At 43.7% G+C, this 20889-nt stretch overlaps 3 protein-coding genes across 3 annotated transcripts; 2 read left to right on the top strand and 1 right to left on the bottom strand.

The window, feature by feature from the left end:
* The first annotated feature begins 1422 nt into the window (after positions 1-1422).
* Positions 1423-6208, top strand: LOC119276982 (probable sulfate transporter 3.5). Its single transcript, XM_037558169.1, has 12 exons — positions 1423-2047; positions 2184-2391; positions 2488-2659; positions 3550-3615; positions 3752-3865; positions 3982-4098; positions 4196-4322; positions 4626-4912; positions 5031-5221; positions 5306-5388; positions 5472-5548; positions 5655-6208. The coding sequence occupies exons 1-12, from the start codon at positions 1714-1716 to the stop codon at positions 5823-5825; spliced, it is 1947 nt and encodes a 648-aa protein (XP_037414066.1). The 5' UTR covers positions 1423-1713; the 3' UTR covers positions 5826-6208.
* Positions 6209-9758: 3550 nt separating this feature from the next.
* LOC119281517 lies at positions 9759-10590 on the bottom strand. The gene is made up of 2 exons (XM_037562020.1): positions 10282-10590; positions 9759-10160 (listed from the first exon to the last, which is right to left on the bottom strand). The coding sequence occupies exons 1-2, from the start codon at positions 10526-10528 to the stop codon at positions 10018-10020; spliced, it is 390 nt and encodes a 129-aa protein (XP_037417917.1). The 5' UTR covers positions 10529-10590; the 3' UTR covers positions 9759-10017.
* A 2390-nt stretch (positions 10591-12980) lies between these two features.
* On the top strand, positions 12981-18340 carry LOC119276981. Its single transcript, XM_037558168.1, has 13 exons — positions 12981-13159; positions 13904-14128; positions 14250-14682; positions 14794-14961; positions 15090-15383; positions 15523-16273; positions 16355-16604; positions 16719-16896; positions 17019-17117; positions 17229-17351; positions 17553-17659; positions 17770-17842; positions 17939-18340. Exons 2-13 carry the CDS (start codon positions 13908-13910, stop codon positions 18041-18043), a joined length of 2802 nt encoding a protein of 933 aa, XP_037414065.1. The 5' UTR covers positions 12981-13159; positions 13904-13907; the 3' UTR covers positions 18044-18340.
* Positions 18341-20889: the final 2549 nt, after the last annotated feature.

Below are 20889 nucleotides of genomic sequence, written 5' to 3'. Positions count from 1 at the left end.
GGCGTGATTTAGACCGGTGCCACTGACGTCGGTGCTTTGGCTGCTTCTCAGGAGGCTTATCCTCAACTGGATCATTTTTATTCTCGACATTGTCTTCTTTGGGTGTATCCACCATGTATATATCGTATGAGGAGGTGGCTGTCTAATGTCTACTACACAACCTTCTTCTTGTAGATGTTGTTGGGCCTCCAAGTGCAGAGGTTTGTAGGACAGTAGGAAATTTCCCTCAAGTAGATGGAGCATTATTGACACATCACTCCCGAGCTTGCATTAAAGACCTTCTGTGGGACTAAATACTGTTTTATAATAAGTTGTGGCGTGTTGCAATAGATCAGTAGTCCCCTGGATGACACCATCACCCTCCTTCAGAGAGAACATGTAGTTTTTTCTCTTTTTTCCACATTAACAATCTAGTGAGAGTAACTATATTATTATCACCTTTCAACATCTACTTCTCACCAAATCTCTTGTGGCAATATCCGTCCTCTTCTTTTTCCAAAGCCTGACACAAAGCACTCCGAATAAAACTAATTCTGGCCATTTGTTCATTGTTTAAAGGTTATATCTCCTACAAATTCTTCCTCGGTGAAGCTGCCTTGTTCTTCAGAACATGTCCTCTTTAATCTCCCCCCCCCCCTCTCCACCCCATCGTATGATATATCTGCTTACCTTTTTTGCTTGATCTGGACAACAGCTAGGCAATCCCTAGCTTTCCCAGACCAGACTATAAACACTTTGCCAAAGAAATCATCTCTCTTCAGCCAGATGAGCTTAAATCTAAATAATCATGCTTTTTTTTAACACGGTACGATCGAAGATGGTCACATGGACGCGTAGATTTTCTATATTGTATCATATCCAGAATTAATCGGTCATGGTCAGAAATAATTCTGGTTAAGTCATGGACAGTGGGCAGTACACGATTATTAATTACTCCAGTTGCCACATTTTGGTTAACCCAAAACGAACAAGATCCGTGCATCCATCGTAAACCTGGTACATGCGCACATGCGGCAACATCCGGTCGCTTTTGCACAGTTACTTATACAATTTGATCCAAACTAATTGCATGCGAGAGAGCCCTCGACGAGTAAACTCTTTTCCGGCCACAACTTTTCTGTGCCGTCGCTCGCGCATCAGGACAATTTCGCCTAATCCTCGTCCAAGTCGCAAAGTTAACTCGCGCACGTACGCTCAGATCCGGTGGTGCATGCAGGCGGGCGCCACAAATATCATTTCGTCAGCAGACGGGCAGTTGAGCATCAGCAGTCGCGTCACACACATGCATATCGATCTACGGCACCACCTCCAAAACTGCCCCACGTCGTCGATCGGTTCCCTCCTCCCCCTCCCCGTCGTCGAGCGCATCGAACCGTCTATATAAACCGCCATGCGCGCGCCCGATCGGAGCACAACTGACCCGGCGCACGTACAAACAGGGCAGGGCATGCACCCGTCCCCTCCGCATAACCCACACTCGCTCCGTCTTCGTTTTAGCCTGCTCTGCCCCGCCGCTAACACAACCCATAATTAGGCGAGAGAGGAGATCAGCCACACACCGAGCAGGAGCACGTCCGACTGGACCGCGCCCCCCCTCTGCTTTCCCTCCCCCGATCGCCGCCCCATTGGTGACTCACTCTGCTTCGCTCCCAAGGCCCTTCCGGATCCACCGCCCGACGCCATCTGGGTCTGGGCACGTAGTGACACAGTGACATGGGGACGGCGTCCGGCGACGACGACCGCCACGTGATGCACCAGGGCGGCGTGAACCTGTCGGCGCGGCGCCCCTTCTCGGAGGCGCTGCGGTCGGGCCTCGCCGAGACCTTCTTCCCCGACGACCCGTTCCGCGGGTTCGGCGCGCTGCCGCCCAAGGAGCGGGCGTGGGGCGCGCTCAAGTACTTCGTGCCGGCGCTGGAGTGGGTGCCCCAGTACGGCTTCGACAAGTTCAAGTTCGACCTCCTCGCCGGCATCACCATTGCCAGCCTCGCCATCCCGCAGGGCATCAGCTACGCGCGCCTCGCCAACCTCCCGCCCATCATCGGCCTCTGTACGTTGTTCTCGGATCGCTCGCTCGTCACGCACGGCCGGAGACGGTTGAGATTTGTTGGACGTATACGGTTCGCGTCGCGTTGCATGCGCGCCGATTAATTTGTGCTCGATCCATCGGTGGTTTTTTTTTATAGATTCCAGCTTCGTGCCGCCGCTGCTGTACGCGGTGTTCGGGAGCTCCAACAACCTGGCGGTGGGTACGGTGGCCGCGGCGTCCCTGCTGCTGGCGTCCATCATCGAGGACGCGGTGTCGCCCGAGGACAACCCGGAGCTCTACCTGCACCTCTTCTACACCTCCGCCTTCTTCACCGGCATCTTCCAGACCGCCCTAGGCGTCTTCAGGTATACCCCCTTATACGCGGTACCAAATCATCAGTCAGCCCGCCATGACGATCGATCGTTTTTAACTAAACTGACTGCGGAGTTTGGCTGGTGAAGATTAGGGCTGATAGTGGATTTCCTGTCGCGGTCGACGATCACGGGGTTCATGGGTGGCACGGCGATGATCATCATAATGCAGCAGCTCAAGGGGCTTCTGGGGATGAAGCACTTCACCTCCAAGACCGACCTCATCTCCGTCGTAGGCTCCATCTTCAAATACAGACACGAGGTGAGCTCACTTTCAATTCGCTCATCCCACGTACTCCTAGCACCACTGCGCACTTCTCCCTCTCTGCCGCCGCCACTGCACAAGGAGGCTTCGCCACTCCTCTAGTTTCCAGGTTTTTTCTGGTCCGGTGGTTTCTGTTCCATTTTTAGCGCCCCCGTCTCGTGAATGTGCCAACTACCACAAGTAGCATGCAGCCGCACCCTAGGAACTAGAAAGGCGTGACTGCGCTAGCATATCGCGAGGAAGTTGCTGTAACCGCCTCTGGAACTTCTCCGAGGAAAGCAAGAAAAAAGAACTTCTCCCATGTAGGAAAAACTGTGAATGATGGTTCGAAAAAAAAAGGAAAAACTGTGAACGTATGAATTTCCTTTCTAGAAAAGGGGCATCACCGATGGCCTCTGCATCATTACGATGCACACGCCCATATATTGTAGTACTTATTTAAGTTTATTTATGGGAGTACCTAGAACTCATCTAGATGAGACATAGTTTGGTCTCATTCACTTTAAAAACAAGAACAGATGCAACCCACATCAGCACACACGCATCTTATAGCATCACATTCAATGGCTATAAAAGGTGAATGAGACCAAATTATATCTCATTTAGTAGATGAGTTCTAGCAAAACTGTTTATTTATAAGTAACATACGGATAAGCAAACAATATTTTTTTAGGGAAACAAACAGACAATATTAGCTTCTGCCTAGGAAGCGGCGTGCTCGTTTTGGACAGACCTATGACCATGTTCTACGCCCATTTGTGCGCATGAGAAGTCGACGTGTAGCAGTGCCACGTTGGTGCTTTTGAAAGAAACGATCTCTGATGGCAACTGCACCAGCCATGGGATTCTCAACTGAACCATCTATCTCCTCTTTGTTTTTTTGCTAGTGGAGATGGCAGAGTGCAATTCTTGGCGTATGCTTCATCTTGTTCTTGCTCTCCAGTAAGCATCTGGTAAGTGGGGATTTTACTTAGACGATGCTCGAATCTAGTTAAAAGCAGTATATGCTACCCTAATCCACTGCCGATTTCCCTCCCTTTTTAAGTGTTATTATGACCTTTTTCTTCCTTCTGATTTGCAAAATTTCAGAAAAAGAAAATGCCACATCTATTCTGGGTGTCGGCCATTGCGCCGTTCATGGTTGTCATCATCGGAGGCGTCTTTGATTTCCTTGTCCACGGTGATGAGCACGGCATCCCAATCGTAAGTCGCCCTCCATTTACCTACTTTTACATATGCTGTTAAGACTTGAGAGCCAAGATCTATTTCAGTTTCTGCCTACCTAACTGCTCCATGTATTTGCTCGCTGCGTGCAACAGGTTGGTGACCTCAAGAAAGGGATCAATCCTATCTCCATTTCGCAGTTGAGGTTCGAAGGCAAGCACGTAGGGATAGTTGTGAAAGCAGGGCTCTTGTCTGGGATCCTAGCGCTCGCAGTACGTTTAGTCATCACGAATTCTCCAATCTTTTCGCCACGCCAAGCGTTTCTCGTCGACTTATATGTATGGGTATATATACGTTGATCATTTTCAGGAAGGAATAGCTGTGGGACGAAGCTTGGCCATGATCAAGAACGAACAGATCGACGGTAACAAGGAGATGATCGCGTTCGGCATGATGAACATCGTCGGTTCTTTCACCTCCTGTTACCTCACCACAGGTACGTTCTGTACTACTCCCTCCGTTCCCAAATATTTGTCTTTCTAGGCATTTCAAATGGACACAACATACGGATGTATGTAGACTTATTTTAGAGTGTAGATTCACTCATTTTGCTCCATATGTAGTCACTTGTTGAAATCTCTAGAAAGACAAATATTTAGGAACGGAGGGAGTACTACTTAGGATTAAACCAGCCAGCCTCTGCACTGCAGATTCTCTTCAGAGACAGAGAGCGATATGTCTTGTCTGATGAATCTCTGACTCTTGGCAATGACAAGGCTGCGTTTGTTGTGCGTTCCAGGGCCCTTCTCCAAGTCGGCGGTGAACTTCGACGCCGGGTGCAAGACGCCCATGTCCAACGTGGTGATGTCGGTGTGCATATTGCTGGTGCTGCTGTTCCTGGCCCCTCTGTTCAAGTACACCCCGCTGGTGGCCCTCTCTTCCATCATCGTCGTCGCCATGATCGGGCTGATCAAGGTCAAGGAGTTCATCCGCCTCTACAGGGTCGACAAGTTCGACTTCTGCATCTGCATGGTCGCTTTCGTGGGCGTCGTCTTCTTCACCATGGTCATAGGCCTTAGCGCATCAGTAAGGATCTCATGCTGCTTTCTACCTTGATCATCGCCATTTTTTTCAGTTAGTGCCGTAGTGACCATGTTTCCCCGTACAACGTCGATCGATTGATGTGCAAACGTCGCATTCGCAGGTCGGCTTGTCTGTACTCAGGGCATTGCTGTACGTGGCTCGGCCGGCAACCGTCAAGCTCGGAAACATAACGGGGACCGAGGTCTTCCGCGACGTAAAGCAGTACCCGCATGCCAAGAGCGTCCCCAACATCCTCGTCTTGCAGCTGGGCTCTCCTATATATTTCGTCAACGCGGGCTACTTGCGAGAGAGGTGAGCAGAGCACGACAACGCCTTTAGGTTTATGATCATATCGCGTAATTGAGATGTTATACTTACTACCACGGTGCCTTGTAGGATTTTGAGATGGGTTGAAGACGAGGAGCACATTTGCAAGGGACACGGGCAGGACTTGGAATGCCTGGTTCTTGATCTTGGTGGTAATTAACATTTAACCCTCCCATTTCATCTATATTTCTTCGGGCGTCGTTGATCATGCACTTGACATGTCTGAACACCGCAGGCGTGACTTCAATCGACAACACCGGGATCGGGATGCTAGGAGAGGTTCACAAGGGCCTGGACCGGAAGGGCATCACTGTAATTAAACAAAACCCCAACACTACAAAACAAGTTACTGCTAAGTAGCAACTCTGAATGTCTAGTTTCAGAATTTTGCTGATGTCGTGCTCTTGGCGATCTTCAGATAGCTCTGGCGAATCCCAGGCTGCAGGTGACGGAGAAGCTGGTGGTGTCGGGGTACATCAAGGACACCATCGGGGAGGAGAGCGTGTTCCTGACCATCACGGACGCCATCGCGTCGTGCCGGTACGGGCTGCGGAGGTTCAGAGGCAAGGAGGGGTGCAGCGAAGTATAGCAGCGTTTAGAAAGTGTGGATGTAGATATTGTGGTGTGGCACAAGCGCAGGAAGAAGAAGAAGAAGAAGAAGATGCATAAGTAGAAGAAGATTCAGAGCTGCGAGCAAAGACTTGGGTGCCTGGATGGATGGATGGACTCTGGATGTGCCGAAAACTGTATCAGGAAAGGATTCGGGGGTCCTTGTAAGGGCTTGGGCCTCGGGGGAGAAGATAGCGAGGCGGGCGAAAGAAGTGCTCTCTTCTTGTGTATAGACCAATTTAGTTTCTCGGAGGTTACCGCGAACCTCACAGATTTGCTTGTATCGGGTTTACGTTGTAGAATTCGTAAGGAAAGACTGTTCCGTTGCTAGATGAATAAAGTCGTGCATCTAAGTAGTACTTATGATAATGTCAAAAAATGTCTTATATTTTGATACAATGGGAGTACCATATAGTAGATGGGTTCATGTTTTACTGCAAGACCGTAACAACGTCAACAAGTGAACTAGTCCTAAAAGGAAAGAAAATATATATGGTCAGAGGAAGACTGCCAGTGCCCAGTGCCGGCGAGCCATCGATGGTGTTATGCTGCTGTTGTTATTTTCTGGTCAGCTATATTTGGATCTCTTCTGTGTCCAAGCGTATCTCCAGCCTAAAGCGACAGGCAAACGTTCTCGGTGGCAGGGCATTCAGGACCGCAAGTTGATCAGTACTCCCTCCGTAAAAAAATATAAGAGCATTTAGATCACTAGTGAATGAAGGGGTATGAAGAAAAAAAAAGTATGAAGGAAGGATGGTACTTTATTTATTTTAGTTATTAGTACTATACATTCTCAGCCGAAAGATGATGAGTGAAATAAGCGATTAAATGAAATTGCAGAGAAGAGATGCCCAAGTGAGCTAGCCGAAGGATGATCGAGCTCGCAAGTCACAGAGGTAGTGGTGATCTAAGCGAAGATCTTCGATCCTTTAACTCGTTCGATGGCAGATGGCAGCGATGCACCGCGCTAGTTTTGTTAGGTCTTGTGCAGTGGGAGGTGCTTAAAGAGATGCTTAAAAAAATAAACCGAATTTTTGTGAAGCACCGGTGCCTATTTCTACAGAAGAGACGCTTAGTTAAGCGTCTATCCTGTACAAATAAGCACCGGTGCTTAAGAAAATCCTCTCTTTTGTAGAAATAGGCATCGATGCTTCACCAAAATCCGGTTTATTTTTGTAAGCATCTCTCTAAACACCTCCCATTGTACAATGTCTTACCGCTTGCTATTCTACAGGGTTATTAGCCCAGCCCCGAGTGCTCAAGTTGCACGCCCTTTTACTCGTTATATAAGCGGGACAGAGTAGGCGAGACGTCCATTCATCCTGCTCTTCTTGGCATATTTCCAACGTCTGAACGTCACAAGCCAACGCATGAAGTAGACGCGTAACTGAAGATCAGCTCAGGAACGATCAGTTTTAGATCAGTGCACATTTTAGCAGTATTCCAGAGACGACAGACGCATCCTAAGAGCAGGTTGACGGACAAAATGTCTTGGACGCATCGATGGGTACGTACGTGACAATGTTCTGCTTCATACTACTTATAATCTAACCTGCGCGTTAGAAGGGATTTCCGGTTTCAGTATGGCATGATCACTGATGCCTTGCGTGTGGTTCACTGAAATGAGCTGAGCGACGGCGTTAAACCCCTGCGGACAAGGTCGCTATCGCCCAATTTGGTACCACTCCAACATTACACCGTACTGGTAGATGCAATCTCGTTCTTGTCTTTGCTGAGCGGCGCCTTCTTGGAAATCCAGTTGGTAATTGAAACCATCTCTTGTGCAAGGTCTTCTCTCTTTTTTTTTTACTGGAAAAGGAGAATGTGCCAAGTTATTGCAGCCGGAATTGATTTGATCTTCTTCTTTTTCGCGGGAGGAATCGATTTTGATTGACGTTTGGTGTTTTCTGAGTTTGTTCAACCAAAAAGCTTGCATGACAAAGCCTGTACGACGATTAAAACATGGAATGTCATAAGTGTAAAGAACTTATGCCTTGGTGTAACAACGGTGCAACATGCTGGCCACATGGATGATCACATGCACGCGTGCTTATTTTCTCTCTCTTTTGATTTGTTTGAAATGTTCGTTCTCATTTTTCCCATTTCTTAAAAGTCACTCTATAAAATATTGGGCAAAATACTTTTATTTTATTGATTTTATAAAAAATATGTATATTTGAAAAAAATGTTCATCCAATGTTAAACATATTTATTGTTAATTTAAAAAATATTCATATTTTGTGTAAAAATGTTCATCATGTATTAAAAACATTATCGTGTATTTCAAAACAAATTGTGACAGTAAACAAATATATTCATCGTGTGCTTAAAAAATGTTCATCTTATGTTCCAAAAACTAGATAAAGCACCACAAGTTGTTACTAAAATTTATAGTAATTAAATTATCAAAAATAAAATAAGAAATAAAAGAATAATACCGCACCACATTCTCATCATGTGATGGTAGAAAACCTATAGGTAAATGGAGGGTGGATGCATGTTATATTGCCTTGTGACATTCAAATACAATTATTTATTGCTGAAACAATAAAACATAAAAATCATAATGTAGATGACTTGCATGTAGTGTAAAGTGGAATGTGAAATGGTTTCATGCTCGCTTGGTGATGTGGAGGGTATGCTTGTGGTGAAAAATGATAAATAGATTTGTTGCATGTGCATTTAAATGAGTTCACTTGCTTATATATACCATGTTCATTGTGTAATACTAAAAAAATGTTCATTTGAACAAATGGTTATCATGCATTTGGAAAAATTCATCACGGTAAACAAAAAATTCAATCGTGTATTTAAAAAATGATCATAGTGTGTTTTAAAAATGGTGTTCAGCTATTTTAAAAAGGTTTACCGTGTAGCTAACAAATAACCATGTGTATTTAAAAATTTCATCATATATTACAAAAATATTCAACATGCATTTCTTCTTTTCAAAAAAAGCTCACATGTATCTTAAAAAATGTTCAACAAGTATTTTTATATTCATTTTTAATGTACACATGAAAATATTAGGTAAGTGTTTGATAAAATAAACCAAAAACGAAAAAATGTGAAGTAAAGCATAAAAGAATGGAAGGAAAATAAAATAATGTATTATGTGCTAAAAATGTTCATGTGTTTTTTTAAATCAATTATCTAAAAGATGTTCATATGAAAAAGAATAAAAAAATAATAATATAAAAACAAAACAGAAAAAATAAATACAAAAATGTAAAGAAAAACCAATAGGGAAATTGGGGAAAGAAAAAAAAAGCAGTCAACAAAAAAGAAAACATGTTAAACATTCTTTAAACAAGGAAAACATTTTTGCAAACACTATGAAGAAAAAAGAACCAGAAGGTTGTAAAAAAAAGAAACAAAAGGGAAAAGGGGGAATTGAAAAATAAGAAAACAAAAACAAAAGGGGATCGCATATTTAAAAGAGATTTGCTTGTATCAACTTGACGTTGTAAAATTCGTAAGAGAGGAGAGGGTTGGATTGCTAGATGAATAATTTGTACTTCCTCTGCAAGTGATGGAAGAAGCCATATAGATGGGTTTATCATTTACTGCATCAACGTTCTTCGAAATATCTTTTAAACTTCGAAATAGTAGTTAGAGAACTAATCCAACAGATTGCCTCGAAACAGAAAAGAAAAAAGAACAACCTAAAAGCAAAGACCATAACTCATCATAAAAACAAACGTCTCCCCGTGTGATCTTCCACCAAAAATTTCTTTTGGACGAGACTGCAAACGAAGCTGTAGTATTAACTGAACTAGTGCGCGTTGGTAATTTCCTGGTTTTGTTTATACCTTACTCAACATCCCTACCGAAATATGAGAACGAACGACATGCAGCTCGACCAGATATCAGCACATATATACAAGGAAAACACGAGCAAACAAATTCAGAGTAGTATAAAACCTCTTGAGTTTTGTCCAAGCAGCATATGCATCATCAGTTCATCATATTCTGAACATCCGGATTGTATAACAAAATGAAAAGCATATACTAGTACGTAATTCTGTTTATTTATTGCCAGAGCCAGAGATCTTGTACAGTGCATGACAGACTTTCACTACAAGAAGGCTTTTATTCTAAAGAGTTTCTCGGCCTATACCGCGGCCAAACTGTGTCTGTCCTCCAAGTCTCCAGCCAGCCTCTCGCAGCCCTCACGGAGCTGCATCCTCTTCAGCGACGTTGAACTTGCCGTGATCGGCACCCCCGGCAGGAGCAGCCACGCTGCCCTCAGTGACGTGGAACTCGCCGTGATCGGCACCCCCGGCAGGAACGGCCATGCTGCCCTCGTCTGTAACTGTAAGCATTCAGCAGCAAACCACAGGAAAGGCGACAGGTCAGACAAACAAATTTACAGAAAACACACGAACCATACGTACATGCTCAGACACCTGACCTTGCGGGAAAAGATAACACACCGGGGTTGACAAGATCGGCCAGTGGCGTCACGTAAGGAGTAGTAGCAGTACGCGGGCACCCCTTGAAACAATGCTTGAGGCTTTTCTCCATGCAGATGACGTGGTCGCGTGGCTTAGGGCCAAAGTTAAAGCACCAATTGTAGAACACGCAGTAGCAGTTTTCCGTCAGTTTCCCCGTTGTCCCCTGGACCACGAGGAAGGAGATCAGCATGGCCAAGGCGAGGGCCTTCCCAGCGCGAGCCGCCATTGCGCGATCGAGCTCGCAAGTCACACCGGGAGAGCACTACTGGTAGGGGGTGGGGATCTGGCTGATGTGTAGGGGTGTGCAGCGGGGGCCTGAATTTATAGCCCAGCGAGGCCGCACTGTTCATCCACTCAGTTTCGCGGACTGATCGATCAGTGCGCGTCGGATCCTCGATCAATGGCAGATGGCAGCGATGCACTGCACTAGCTTTGTTACTACTCCGTACTTGCTATTCTACAGGGTTATAAGCCACCCCGAGTGTTCAAGTTGGATGCCCTTTTACTTGTTATAAGTGGGACGGGGTGGGCGAGACGTCCATTCATCCTGCTCTTCTTGGCGAGGGCAGGGCGTCCCGGGTTACCACCTTTGGCACCACCGCACAGGCATGCAACCTCTGCATGTCACAAGCGAACGCATGAAGTGGACGCGTAACTGACGAACAGCTCAGGAACGGCCACTTTCAGATCAGTGCACATTTTAGCAGTCTCCCACGGACAGACGTATCCTAAGAGCAGAGGTGGACGGCGACAAAATGTCTTGGACGCATCGATGGGCACGTACGTGATAATGTTCTGCCTAATCTAATCTAATCTAATCGAACATGCGCGTTAGTACAAGAGATTTCCGGTTTCAGTATGGCAGTGAGCTGGTGACCACTGATGCCTTGCGTGTGGTTCATTGAAACGCCTGCGGACAAGGTCGCGGTCGGACAATTTTGTACTACTACAACATTACACCGCACTGGTTAGTGCAAGTTTTTTGAGGAAACGCTGGTTCTTGTCTTGGCCGGGTGGTGTCTTCTTTGAAATCCAGTTGGTAACTGAGACCATCTCTTGTGCAAGGTCTTCTTTTTATTTTACTGGACAAGGAGAATGCGCCAAGTTACTGCAGCCGGAACCGATTTGATCTTCTTCTTTTTCGCGCGAGGAATCGGTTTTGATTGGCATTTGGTGTCTTCTCAATTTCTTCAACCAGAAAATCGCATGGCGAAATACGTACTTATCATCCAAGCGTGTGATCGCTGTTGTACTAAAATCAGAGACACTTAATATAGAACCGGGGATGCATACGCATCTACGCAATCCTTCTATAATCTTTTAGTGTTTTCCGATTAAAAGAACTTGTATAAGATTTTGATGAGTTTTAATCCTTAGAAAAGAAAATTTTCTACGTAGGTCATTTCATCAGCAGGAAATTTATTTGGATAGGTAAGAAAATGGCAATCTTGATTCCCTGACTATCTTTTTTTTAGAGAAAAGACATAGCGTCCGACTTTATAAATAAAGCCAAACCAACAAGTCATCCAACAAACGACACAGAGTATTAGCTAAGTGACCGGCATACAAGCCAAGAATAAACCACAAGGGTTGGGTAAACATGCACGTAGGCCACGCAAAGTCTCAACAAAAACAAAGCATCTTGGAGGAGCAGGTGCTAGACAGACAATAATACACCTACGTAAAATATTTCCTAACGAAGGATGATTTTATTGGTTAAGAAAAATGAGGCGGGCCCACCCCAAAAATTGGGGGGGGGGGTACTAGTTAGGGATGGAAGGTTTAGTAACTTTTACTAAAAAATTATGTGGGTATAGCATTTTTGGGTGCTAGATATAGGTCAACGATAGAGGCACGGGACTTGGTGATGATCACAAAGATGACATCGTGATGCATGCTTGTAACAGATGCCATGGCTATCTTATTGAAAAAGAAAGCTCTGCCGAAAAAATGCTCCTCCCCCGCGTCGCTCCCCATGGGCGACACCGGCGGTGACCTAAACCTACCTCCACTGCCAACTCTCCCTCCTCACATCCTGTCCTCGCCATTCAGTATCTTACTGAAAGAACCAAATCAAAGAAGGTTTTACTAAGAGATCTACAGAGACTTTAAAGATGGTAATGCAAGAAGCAAGCGAGAAAGCACAAAATGGATGAGAGATTCGAGATTTGATACTATGCCTTTTGATTCCGAGAATGTCCGGCTTTTTGCGAGAATTTCTGTTTGTTGCCTTACTTTGAATCATACTTGTGTTGTGTGCACGTTTTTAATTTCTTTAAATGCACTCCATTTGTAAGTAGTACTCCAAAATTTCTTTCTATAATTTATTCATTTTCAAAATTGTATGCCCAACACTCTTGCCCCTTATAGATCGCTAAATTAATACAGTATGATTCAAGAACATACTAAGAAACATAAGATCATCCTTATGGCTTTTTTGCTTTTTCTATGTCAGGAATGGGGCAATTTAACACGCACAGGGAGGGGGTACTCACTTGGAAAACGCTCATTCTCATCCGGATGCACGCAGCTGTCCGAGAGACCATCTCGCGCGCCGTCGGATCACGGCGCATCATATGGTCTGGACGCTTTCTGACCGGGGGGTGTGGACGCGCGATGCCCTACGTATTTATTTTGCTCCTACCCCCGTGAGCTCGGTCGTCCCTCCTGCTTCCATCCCCATTCCTCTCTAGCTTTGGCGACGACGCAGGCGACCCGAGATCCACAATCGTGGTGGGGCGGAGGAACTGGATCCTGCAGGGACGACAAGGGAACCGGAGGTTCGGACGGCGGCGAGCACCGTCGACCACGGCGCCGAGCTACACGACCACCCTGTAGTTGCGGCGGCGGACGAGAGGTATGGTGCCTTGCAGTTCGCATCATTTTTCTCCCCCGCCTGCATGATTTCCTTTTAGCGGTTCATTTCGCAGTTAATCCCAACAGTTTCCAGCGTTGGATGAGTACATTCGGGTCGAATTCATAGTATAGATGAGTTGTTTGTTCAGGGGTTTCAGTTGAGCCGCTTCTCCCTTCCTACCGCCAAATTCATCCCCCATTTCACCTAGGGTTTGTTGTGCAGATCAGATTAATTTGGTTCCATGTTGTAGCTAGGTTTTATAGTTGAGATTTTAGAGGTAGGGCACGAGTTTTTTATAGGTAGGGGATGAGATTTCAGAGTTGGAGGACTAGATTCTTAGTGGTCTTTTTTGTGATGCTACTGTTTGGTTAGTCAAGTTATGGTTTCTTGCTGTATTTGTTGTTTAGATTAGGTTTTTTAGATGAAAGTCAGTGTAGTCATAGTCTTATTGTTTGTTTTATTTCTATATTTAGACAAGATTTTTTCCATCTTATAGTGTTTTGATGCATGTAATTGTTTTAGACTTTTATTTTTGAGCTGGTTGTGTCATGCAGCTAATTGTTTAATTTTTCTAGATTTACCCACTCTTAAGTAATTGCAAGAAAGGAATGCTCATTGTTTTGCTTCATTGTTATGCTTGGTAGATGTTGAGTATGCTGGAATACAAATGCCCATCGCTTTTTGTAGTAATTGTATAATGGTGTTTGTGCCCAATACTTTTTTTATTCATTTTGATTTTTGCAGCTACATGACAGACGAAGAAGTAATGGAGCCTGATACCGTGTTCAACCAACGTTTCGCAACAAAACGCTTGCTCGAAGTTGCGAAGACAAAACTTAATCCTAGCAAGAGGCACTGCATAAATGAAACTGGCTTCGGTGATCTCATGAGCATCTCACCTTTTATAGCGCCACATGATTTGATGGAGTGGTTAACAATAAACATTGACACTAACAGTCGTGAGCTCAGGTATTGCACCCACCTCCTTTCTTATTCCTTTTTTCTCATGCATCATGTCTGCAACATATACTTTCTTTCTTTTTAGGTCATGTTGATAGCAACCAATGAATACATTTTTTGGGGTTTTCAGGCTGAGTCAGAACAAGGTCATTGTGTTTACTCGAGACATGGTGAAGAAGGTTTTCAATATCCCATCAGGCAACAGACCAGTTGAGCTTTTCAAGAGACATGAGCATTGTGAGCTCCACAACATTTATCACAAGAATGGCAGGGCTCCAATTATGCATACAGTGGATGTGCTTCATCGAGCTAGGAATGATGATGGCGATACTACGAAGAGGTCATGGGTGCTCTTAGCTCTTGCAACAGTTTTAACTCCAAGCACTGGCAACATGGTGCCGCTAGAGTACTTGAAAAGCCTTGAAGAAATGGACAAGGTTACTGAATTCGCTTGGGATGAGCATGTTTTAAGTGTTGCAATGAGAGAGGTTAAGAAGTGCCAGGACAAGATAAAATCACAGGCTACTTCATTCTGGGTTGGGGGCTGCTTCCCTATGCTCGCGGTATACTTCTTTCTTTTTGGAATTTTTCTATCTATCGCAACATGTTTTTGTTTTCTGTAATCACATTTTTCTTCTTATTGTGTCTGATATTTTTTTTGTCTTCTTATTCAGGTTATTTACATGGACCATTTGATATTTCCTCAAGCTGCCATCAACGAGCACCAATTGAATTATTCTCTTCCAAGGGCTTGCTTCGTGCATCAGACTGACTTTGATCTTGTGTTGGACTTTGACAAGGATAAGCTTTCTTTGGGAAAAGCCTCTTTCGGGAAGTGTCGTGTAAGTTTTTTGTGTGGTTTACTTCCCTCATTCATTGCAGCATTGTTTCTTCCCATTTTTTACCTTCTTATTTTTGCTTGTGGACTCATGGTTTTAATTCTTGTTTCTTTTTGCTTTGTGTCCTGTAGTTTCGCCCTCTGTCAGAGACACCATACGCACCATTGCCTGCCCAAGGCCCGGTAGGCAACATCAGTGAAGTTGCTCAAGATCAGCAGGTTTCGGACAACCCGGATTGTGATGACACTCAATATTGTGGAGCTGGAAATATCAACTTTAATGATAACCAAGATGACGTGGCTGCGAAAGAGAACCCTATGGAAGGTAGCAACCCAACGGATAATGGTAAAAGCACCGATGAAGATGTGTGTGGTTCGCTGGATGATTGCCTTCAAAACCCGGCACCATTTGGGGCAGAGCTTGAGGTGAGATTTTTTTTGTGTTTCTATTTCCGTTGTTTAATTGTCAAATACCTTTCTACCTTTTCTATTTTTTAGTTCCATCATATGGTAAGTTGCATCCCTTCTGACGACCGTCACTTTATTTTGCCATACATTTTTTCAGCTCCCATCACACATCTACGACAATCACACAAAACTATATGATGCAAAGTTAAAAGGGGCTCTAAGTTCGTACGGGCAAGTGTTGCAAGCAATACATTGCAAGCCAATGGAGCAGCTTCTCAAAGATGTTCATGTTGCTTCGTCAAGTTCTCAGGAAGCAGCGGATGTTACCTTTGATGTGCCGCCTCCTCGCAGCAATGTTGTAGACAAGTCAGATGGTCATGGTTGTAGCAAGGAAAGTTCTAGGGAGAAGTTCGTAGATGAGCCAACAACTGACAAGGTGTTTGAGCCAGCTGAAGGAGCTCGAAGCAATTGTGCAAGTAGCATTGCTCATGAGCCTAATGGAGGCGACGTGGTTGAGCTGGGCACAGGAAGTAGTGCTGTTGTCAGTGAGAACCTTGGACGATGTTTTGAGACTGCAAATGATAAAGTGTCTAGTGGTGAAGATATTGAGCATGGTCACCAACTCAGCCATCGCAATCACTCTGTGCCGACTAGTGTGGTTGGACATTGGAGTGATGTGCCATCAATGAGTCTGTTTCAAGAGGGCACTGAGGCATATGATTGGTGGATCAGTGTCCCAAATGTAGATGCGAACTCCAATGCTCCAACCCATGGCAACACTGTTACAACACCAAAGTCTTGTGATGTTTTTTATGTCACTCCTCAGGCTCCAATCTCAACAGAAGCAGAAGTTCTAGTGTATGATGTCACACCAATCTCTGTGGCTCCATTATCAAGCGGGACTGCAGGTATGCCCTGCCATGTTTTATCTTTGAACAAATCTCTCCTCGCAACATTTTTTGGAAAATCATTTTTTACTATTTTTTCAGATGGACCATCAAAACCACGAGAAGAGCTAGTTGTTCTAGTTAGCAGCAGGGAACCAAGTCCCGTCCTCAACGAGGAGAAGTTGAAGAGAAAGGACGAGAAGAAGCTCAAGAGCAAGAAAAGAGTAGGGAGTCCAATGTCGGCCAGATCAAAGCACAAGAAAATCAAGACAGGTTCGAAGATGGAAGCAATGTACCAGTACTATGTCATGAAGAGGTACAAGATGAAGAAGATGAAGAGAGGGGAAATTGAGTAAGTATCATCTTCTTTAAATTTTGCTTCCATCATTTTGTTATCTCCTATTTATTACATTGTCATCCTATCAAACGCTCCTAACTACTATGGTTTCCATCCTTCTTGTTGCAGGCCTCCTTTCATTAGGATTGGTGATTTCCACATTACCTACACCAACTTTCAGAAGTCGTTGAAGCCACGCGCTCAGATATGCAACGAAGTCATGTCTTTGTTCATCGAAACCTTCAACATTGAACAATTGTCATCTTCAAATAAGCAGAAGAAATTTGCTTTCTCTGTTTTAATGAGCGTTAGTTCATCTCTTGTTGCTCCCATTTAGTGCAATCATTTTTCTAGAGTTTTTTCTTATGCCCTATTGCAAAGTTCTCCATCACTTTTTCTTATGTTTTTCTATGTCCATGTGTGTTGCAGCTTCAACTCTCTATCCACCCAGAAGTTTTTGACCCGAGTGTTTGTGCAAGAGAGCTGAGGAGGGCGTGCCAAAATTTCCAGATTTCAGTTTTCGACCTAGTAAGTTTGCTCCCAACAATTTTTTTACTCGATTTCTGTGTTTCCTTTAGTTTTTTGTGCTTTAAAGTTTATTCCATTTAACCTCTATCTTGTATTTACTGCTTTTTCTAGCTTTTCTTCACCATCGTCCATGATGGCCACTGGATTGTTTGCGTCGTTAACCTCTTGCACAAGGAGTTCAACATGTTTGACTCATTGGATAACGGAAAATTGGATGTTGTTGCAAGGAATCTGGTAAGTGACATTTATCATTTTATCTGTAGTTTTCATTGTTCACTATTTGAAAAAACCAGATCCCCAATGAACATGTGTTCAAAATCTTGACAGTGAATCCGAATGTGTATGAAGTTTTAGTGGTTGTAGCATTTTCCCTCATCACTCTTTTATGTTTGACAAAGCCCCTGCTTTTTTTCCACTATTTCCTATTTCTGCCAGCTTACCAATTTCAAGAGGATTGCTATAGAAGAGCCAGATTTCAAAGTGGATTTATCTTCTTTCAAACCAGACTGGCCCCTACTTGACTACCCACAACAGACAACTCAGTGAGCTCTAGTCACATACCCCCCCTCCATAATAGTAGTGTTTACATGTCCTTTTATGTAGAAACCTTTAACTTTTTTCTACCCATTTTCTGAATGGCACCACAAAACAGCTTTGATTGTGGATTGTTTTCAACACTGTACTTGGAAAATTTCGACGGCAAGAGGATGAAAGATTTTAAGAAGGTAAAAATAGATAATCTTGCTTTTTTGGGTACTTTTTCATGTGTTGCATGTATGATATACGTTTGTTCTCTTTTCACCAATTTCTCTCTTATGCAGCAAACTATGCTTGATGTGCGGAAGACCATTGCTTCGGAGCTGTTTTTCCATCCGCTGAACAAGGTCTGCCCCGCTGATGTGCATAGGGCGGTCATAGTGGCTTGAAGAAAGTGATCATCAAGAATTGAAGAAGGTGATTGCAGCAGTTTTGAAGATGCAACTTTGCAATTTTTGGAAATACATTGTTGCCAGTAGTGTGCTATGTTCTTTTTTTGTGTCAAATGAACTCCATGTAAAGCAAATCAGTTATGGGCCTCTAATTGGCTGGAATGATTCTCAATAGTTTGTAGTAAGGAAACATAATTATATGTTTCAGTGATTTTGTTGGAAGCTATAACCGTGTGGTGGTTTGTTGGAACCAAGTTATACCAGTTTTGCTACTTGGTACTCAACCTTTTCAAGTTTTATGGAACACTTCTCAGTTTTTGTTACAAACGTTTTCATGTGTGTTTTTCTAGCATGTGCTGCCTTATCTTGTCACAAATTGTCCGACAACCACTTTTTGTCAGCAACAATGTTAAGGAATTGCTGGAGGAAGCATGCTCATGAAACATGTTTTGTATATTTTGTTTTTTGGAGCAACAACTTGTGATAATTGTTGCTGGAAGAAGCATTTTGGGAGCTTTGACCTAATACTAGAAGCATTTAGCTTCCTAGAACAAGCATTCTCAATTTTTTGTCCAATGCTTTTGAGCAATCAACACATTTTGAGAAACACATTTTTTCTTAATATCTGAAATTGTGTAATATTTCTTTTCAAATACATGCTCTCTTAATTCCCCACAAAACACGATATCAATGCTTCATTTTTTTTCACCCTCACTTCTGCAGCAATATCAACCTTTTGAGAATATGCAATTTTAATGAGGAGTAACATGAACCAAAATCTCAGATAAAGTTAACAGAAAATTCAGTAACACTACACAGGACAAATATGTCTTTTTCGAAAATAGGCTTCAAGTTACTGATACATGAATTGAACTGCAGCAGTATAATCTAACCATTGAGCATGTCCCTCGACTTTCGCTGTTGTAGCTTTAAACTGGATGCATGATTGCATTGTGTGGCCTTCCTCGGAGCAAAACTCACATTTTGTTGTAAGATTAGCAGCCACATCATAGCCTTGTACTCAAGGAATGACTCACGGGTTTTGATAGTGTGTTCTTCCTCACTTCAAAATGAACAAGTAACTTTCCTCTTGGGTTTATGCTTGCTTGATGACTCCACATTGTCTTCTTTTTTGCTTTCTTGGCTTCTTTCTAAAGCTTCTGCTTCTGCTCGTCTTCTCGCTGCTCTGATAATCCCCAAGTGCAAGGAATCATTGTAGCAATTTCCAAAGATGGAAGTGATAAGTATGAAGTGTCGAACCCACAAGGAGCTAAAGGTAAGATCAATATTCACTCAAGTCCTATCTGCCACAGATACAACTGTACGTACACCGAGCATTTGCTTTCATCTAGAAATGATAAATAAAACTACATTGTGGGTATAAAGAGGATATCTTTTGCATGATATCGGAGAGATAAAATTTAAAAATAGGTCTTGTTAACATAAAGTTAGAGTATATTACAATACATTACAAATACCGAGTGGAATAATAATGGATCAATGCACGGAATTGTCCTAGGCAATTGTTAACAAGATCGATAATCATTATTGCAATTTTATATGAGGGAGAGGCATAAGCTAACATACTTTCTTTACTTGGATCTTACGCACATGATTAAAACTCTAGCAAGCATCCGCAACTACTAAAGATCATTACGGTAAAACCCAACCATAGCATTAAAGTATCAAGTCCTCTTTAATCCCATACACAAACAACCCCCTTACTCAGGTTTAAGCTTCTGTCACTCTAGCAACCCACCATACACAAATCATGAACATATTGCAAACCCTACAGCGGGGATCCCTCATGTGTGCGCGGCATAGAGGGCACCATAGGACAACACCAATATAAAACATACAACTCAAACCAATCAAGATCATCAATCAACCCAAAGAACAAAAGAGATCTACTCAAACATCATAGGATGGCAACACATCATTGGATAATAATATGTGGCATAAAGCACCATGTTCAAGAAGGGTATTACAGTGGGGTGCGGGAGAGTGGACCACCGAAAAGAGATGAGGAAGGTGATGAAGATGGTGATGTTGATGAAGACGATCACCGCGGCGATTGTTCCCCCGGTGGCACTCTGGCGCCACCGAGAGAAGGGGGGAGAGAGTATCCCCTTTTGCTTCCTCCTCAATGGCCTCCCCCCTAGACGGGGAGAGGTTCTCCCTCTGGTCCTTGGGCCTCCATGGTGCCCGGAGGGGCAAGATCCCTACAAGATTGGAGCTCTCTCTCTCTCTCTCTCTCTCTCTCTCTCCCTCCCTCTCTCTCTCTGTGTGTGTGTGTGTGTGTGTGTGTTTCCTTCTGTTTCTGCGAACCCTATTTCTGGCCTTTCACCGTTTCTTAAATTCTCGGAGATCCATAACTCCGCTTGGGCTGAGATTTTAACACGACTTTTATCCGGATATTATCTTTCTTGCGGCGAAAGAAGGCACCAACCGCCTTACGAGGTAGCCACAAGCCCTCTAGGCACGCCCTGGGTAGGGGGCGCACCCCAAGGGCTTGTGGGCTCCTCGGGCATCATCTCGTGTTGATTCTTTTTCCCAAAAATCACAAATATTCCAAAATAAATCTCCATAATTTTTTATCGCGTTTGGACTTTGTTTGGTATGGATATTCTACGAAACAAAAAACATGCAACAAACAGGAACTGGCACTATGCACTGGATCAATATGTTAGTCCCAAAAATAATATAAAATGTTGCCAAAAGTATATGAAAGTTGTAGAATATTTGCATTAAACAATCAAAAATTATAGATACGACGGAGACGTATCAGCATCCCCAAGCTTAATTCCTGCTCGTCCTCGAGTCGGTAAATGATAAAAAAGATA

Source organism: Triticum dicoccoides, chromosome 3B (genome assembly GCF_002162155.2).
Source record: "Triticum dicoccoides isolate Atlit2015 ecotype Zavitan chromosome 3B, WEW_v2.0, whole genome shotgun sequence".
Classification (NCBI taxonomy): domain Eukaryota; kingdom Viridiplantae; phylum Streptophyta; class Magnoliopsida; order Poales; family Poaceae; genus Triticum; species Triticum dicoccoides.
This window is presented reverse-complemented; position numbering and strand designations above follow the sequence as displayed.